Source organism: Mastomys coucha, unplaced genomic scaffold (assembly GCF_008632895.1).
Source record: "Mastomys coucha isolate ucsf_1 unplaced genomic scaffold, UCSF_Mcou_1 pScaffold3, whole genome shotgun sequence".
Taxonomy (NCBI): Eukaryota; Metazoa; Chordata; class Mammalia; order Rodentia; family Muridae; genus Mastomys; species Mastomys coucha.
The window spans coordinates 49,504,538-49,508,967 of record NW_022196909.1 but is presented as its reverse complement, the minus strand read 5'-3'; the positions used below and the strand labels follow the sequence as shown (position 1 = coordinate 49,508,967).

General features: G+C 57.4%; 1 protein-coding gene across 1 annotated transcript in view; it reads left to right on the top strand.

Annotated features, from left to right (window-relative positions):
* The window catches only part of C4a (complement C4A (Rodgers blood group)), an 18,723-nt gene that overhangs the window by 9,642 nt on the left and 4,651 nt on the right, over positions 1 to 4,430 (top strand). The window contains exons 19-30 of the mRNA XM_031347899.1: positions 259 to 398; positions 501 to 704; positions 1,201 to 1,252; positions 1,338 to 1,427; positions 1,558 to 1,767; positions 1,925 to 2,000; positions 2,104 to 2,260; positions 2,361 to 2,477; positions 2,566 to 2,737; positions 2,986 to 3,218; positions 3,293 to 3,460; positions 4,348 to 4,407. Coding sequence (XP_031203759.1) covers positions 259 to 398; positions 501 to 704; positions 1,201 to 1,252; positions 1,338 to 1,427; positions 1,558 to 1,767; positions 1,925 to 2,000; positions 2,104 to 2,260; positions 2,361 to 2,477; positions 2,566 to 2,737; positions 2,986 to 3,218; positions 3,293 to 3,460; positions 4,348 to 4,407 — 1,679 coding nt within the window. The remainder of the gene's footprint in view (positions 1 to 258; positions 399 to 500; positions 705 to 1,200; positions 1,253 to 1,337; positions 1,428 to 1,557; positions 1,768 to 1,924; positions 2,001 to 2,103; positions 2,261 to 2,360; positions 2,478 to 2,565; positions 2,738 to 2,985; positions 3,219 to 3,292; positions 3,461 to 4,347; positions 4,408 to 4,430) is intronic.

Here is a 4,430-nt window from a genome sequence, read left to right as displayed (position 1 = left end):
CCTGACCTCTGCTCAGTCCCCCCGACGCTGCTCAGTCCCCCTGACCTCTGCTCAGTCCTCTGCTCGCTGCATGGGGGTGAAGCCCATGGATCTGGGAAAATCTTCCCTGGCATTCATGCACCCAGAGAGCAGAGGGAAGCCATGCCCAGACGGACCCTTCCTCCCCGTGGCCTGAGGTCCATCTCTGTCCCTGCCCCATCTCCCTGTCCCCGTGGCCTGAGGTCCATCTCTGTCCCTGCCCCATCTCCCTGTCCACAGGCCTGTGTGTAGCCAAGCCAACTCATGTTCGAGTGTTCCGAAAGTTCCACCTGCACCTGCGCCTGCCCATCTCCGTCCGCCGCTTTGAGCAGCTCGAGTTACGGCCTGTTCTCTATAACTATCTAAATGATGATGTGACTGTGAGACCCCACGGGAGCATCCAGGGCGGGGGTAGGGACAGGTCAGGCAATGGTCCTGATCCGACTAGGGCTCGCTGGCCATCCCTGTTTTCCTGTCCCCAGGTGAGTGTCCATGTGTCCCCGGTGGAGGGGCTGTGCCTGGCTGGTGGTGGAATGCTGGCCCAGCAGGTGACAGTGCCTGCAGGCTCTGCCCGGCCAGTGGCCTTCTCTGTGGTACCCACAGCTGCTGCCAGTGTGCCCCTCAAAGTGGTGGCTCGAGGGACTTTTGATATAGGGGATGCTGTGTCTAAGATTCTCCAAATTGAGGTGAGTGACTACCTGGAAATCTAGACACCCACCTCCAAGCTCCCAGCCATTTAGCATTCCAATGACCAGGCCGTGGCTCTGCGATCAAACCCAGCGCATGGATAAACTCACCATCCACTATCGTGACTCAACTGTGTCCCTGAAATTGTTTACTTAGATTGAGAGAGGCTAGCTACGTAGCCTAGGTTTGCCTCAAACTCCCTCTGTAGTCCAGGCTGGCCTTGAACATTCAGTCATCCCCCTGACTTTGCCTTCTGAATTACTGGCGCTACAGGCACTCACTGTCACACCCTGCTGTCTCGGAAACGGTTTGCTCTGTTTTATTTTATTTGTGTGGTCATGGGGCTTAAGTCCATGTGGTCCTTGTACATGGTAAAGAAGTGAGGTGCCCCTGTATCTGTCTATGAAGTTCACTCGCCAAGTCCCAGGGGTGTCTACCCAGGAGGGGAGGGTGTAGCCCTGGCTAATGCCCCATTCCACCTTTCAATTGAGACAGAAGGAAGGGGCCATCCACAGAGAAGAGATGGTCTACAACCTCGACCCCCTAAGTGAGTGCCCCCTGCCCCAGCCACCAGCACCCTAGGGGAGTTATGGGGCACAGGGCCCACCCACCAGCTCCTCTCCTCTGCCTAGATAACCAAGGCCGGACTTTGGAAATTCCTGGCAGCTCCGATCCCAACATCATCCCTGATGGAGACTTCAGCAGCTTCGTCAGGGTTACGGGTGGGTGCCTGTCCGGTCCAGGCCTTTCCCATGAACACCTGCATTCACCTGAAGCCCATGGAGCCCTGTTATAGTCTTCTGGTGCTGGGTGCTTAGACCCAGTTTCATCTTCAACTTCTCTGTCCTTTAGCCTCTGAACCCTTGGAGACTCTGGGCTCTGAAGGCGCCTTATCCCCAGGAGGCGTGGCCTCTCTCCTGAGGCTTCCCAGGGGCTGCGCAGAACAAACCATGATCTATTTGGCCCCTACCCTGACTGCTTCCCACTACCTGGACAGGACAGAGCAGTGGAGCAAACTGCCCCCTGAGACAAAGGACCATGCTGTGGATCTGATCCAGAAAGGTTCTGGGCTCAGGGAAAGCTGGCACCAGAGCCAGGGAGGGCATGAAGGGCAGCCAGGAGGCTAGAGAGCGAAGCTGGGGTGGGGGGCGCTGGGAGTACAGCCCCGGCACAGACAGCAAGCAGGAGGGTAGGAACCCTGGAACCTCTTCTTTCCCAGGCCACATGCGGATCCAACAGTTTCGGAAGAAAGACGGCTCCTTTGGGGCGTGGTTACACAGGGACAGCAGTACCTGGTGAGGCTGGGGACTCTGTTCAGGGCAGCCGGAGAGCACAAAGCCACAAGCCAGGTCTCCAGAGAGACCAGCGTTGTCTCCAGCCATCCCCTTTCCGCCCTAGGCTGACTGCGTTTGTGCTGAAGATTCTGAGTTTGGCCCAGGAGCAGGTGGGCGACTCCCCCGAGAAGCTGCAGGAGACTGCTAGCTGGCTCCTGTCCCAGCAGCTGGGTGATGGCTCCTTCCACGACCCATGTCCAGTCATCCACAGAGGCATGCAGGTGTGAACACACCAGAGGCACCCAGTGAGGACGTCAGCCGGAGGACCCAGCTCCTCACAACTCAGGCCTGACAGCCCCCCTCTCTCTCTGTCCTCACTAGGGTGGCTTGGTGGGGGCCGACGAGACGGTGGCACTGACTGCCTTTGTGGTCATTGCCCTTCACCACGGGCTGAACATCTTCCAGGACGAGAATGCGCAGCAGCTGAAGAACAGAGTGGTAAGAAAGCCGCGGCCTCTCCTTCTTGCCCAGCCATCCTTGCCCTGGGAGCCCGGGGACGCAGGCTGAGGCCTCTGCTCTCTTCTAGGAAGCCTCCATTACCAAGGCAAACTCGTTCTTGGGGCAGAAGGCAAGCGCTGGGCTCCTGGGTGCCCATGCAGCCGCCATCACAGCCTACGCCCTGACGCTGACCAAGGCCTCGGAGGACCTACAGAATGTTGCCCACAACAGCCTGATGGCCATGGCTGAGGAAACAGGGGGTGAGGGCGAGGGCACCCTGGCAGAGCACCTGGGACTTGGGGCCCTTGGGGTGCCTGAAAAGGCCTGAAGAGAAAGGGCCTCTCTTGTGGAGTGGAGGCAGGGGCGGCTGACAGGGGGCGCCAGAGAGCCTGGCCTGAAGAGAAAGGGCTTCTCATGGCTGTGGAGTGGAAGTGGGGTCTGCTGACAGGGGGCGCTCAGCTCCTCACCTGCAGTTTCCTTGTTCAATATGCATTTCCCTCCCTTCCAGAAAACCTCTACTGGGGCGTAGTCATTGGCTCTCAGGACAACGTTGTGTCACCCACCGCAGCCCCCCGTAGCCCATCAGAACCCGTGCCCCAGGCCCCAGCCCTGTGGATCGAGACCACAGCCTACGCCCTGCTCCATCTGCTGCTGCGGGAGGGAAAGGGAGAGATGGCTGACAAGGCCGCCTCCTGGCTCACCCACCAGGGAAGCTTCCACGGGGCGTTCCGCAGTACCCAGGTAGGGGCAGCCACAGGGCTCGGGGGTAGGTGGTTCTGAGCCCAAGTTCCCGACTCCTGGCCTAACCTCCTTAGGACACTGTGGTCACCCTGGATGCCCTGTCTGCCTACTGGATCGCTTCGCACACCACCGAGGAGAAGGCCCTCAACGTGACTCTCAGCTCCATGGGCCGCAATGGGTTCAAGACCCACATGCTACACCTGAACAACCACCAAGTCAAGGGCCTGGAGGAGGAGCTGAAGGTGACTTCCTCCCTCCCCGATGGGGTTACTGAGGGGTCTACAGAGGGGTCTACAATGGGGTTACTGATGGGGTTACAGTGTGTCTACAGAGGCCACACCAGGGTCTAGGTCAGTGGTTCTCAGCCTGTAACACTGCGACCCCTCCCCTTTTTTTTAAAAGATTTATTAATTATTGTATGTAAGTACACTGTAGCTGCCTTCAGACACACCAGAAGAGGGCATCAGATCCTATGACAGATGGTTGTGAGCCGCCATGTGGTTGCTGGGAATTGAACTCAGGGTCTTCGGAAGAGCAGACTTACCCTCTGAGCCATCGCTCCAGCTTCCTACCCCCACCCCCCCTTTTTCTTTTTTTCTTTTTGGTTTTTCTTTTCTTTTCTTTCTTTCTTTCCTTCCTTCCTTCTTTCTTTCTTTCTTTTTTTTTCTTTTTTTCTTTTTGGTTTTTCGAGACAGGGTTTCTCTGTACAGCCCTGGCTGTCCTGGAACTCACTCTGTAGACCAGGCTGGCCTCGAACTCAGAAATCCACCTGCCTCTGCCTCCCAAGCGCTGGGATTAAAGGCATGCGCCACCACTGCTGGGCTTGCGCTGTGCCCCTTTAATACAGTTCCTGATGCTGTGCTGACCCCAACCATGAAGATATTTCACTGTCACTTGATAACTGTAATTCTGCTACGGTTGTGAATTATCATGTCGGATATGCAGGATAGCTGATGGACAACTCCCAAAGGGGTCACCGCCCACCGGATGAGAACCGCTGGTGTAGGCTAGCTGGAGATCGATACTGTAGCCAAGTCCAAGATTCTGGGGCAGAGGGTGTGTGGGGGGAGGGGGCACCTGGTCTGCTCCCCTGTGCCCTCTGACCTGCTTTTCTCTTCCCTCCTGGAAGTTCTCCCTGGGCAGCACCATCAGTGTCAAGGTGGGAGGAAACAGCAAAGGCACCTTAAAGGTGAGGGGAGCAGGGTGCAGGGG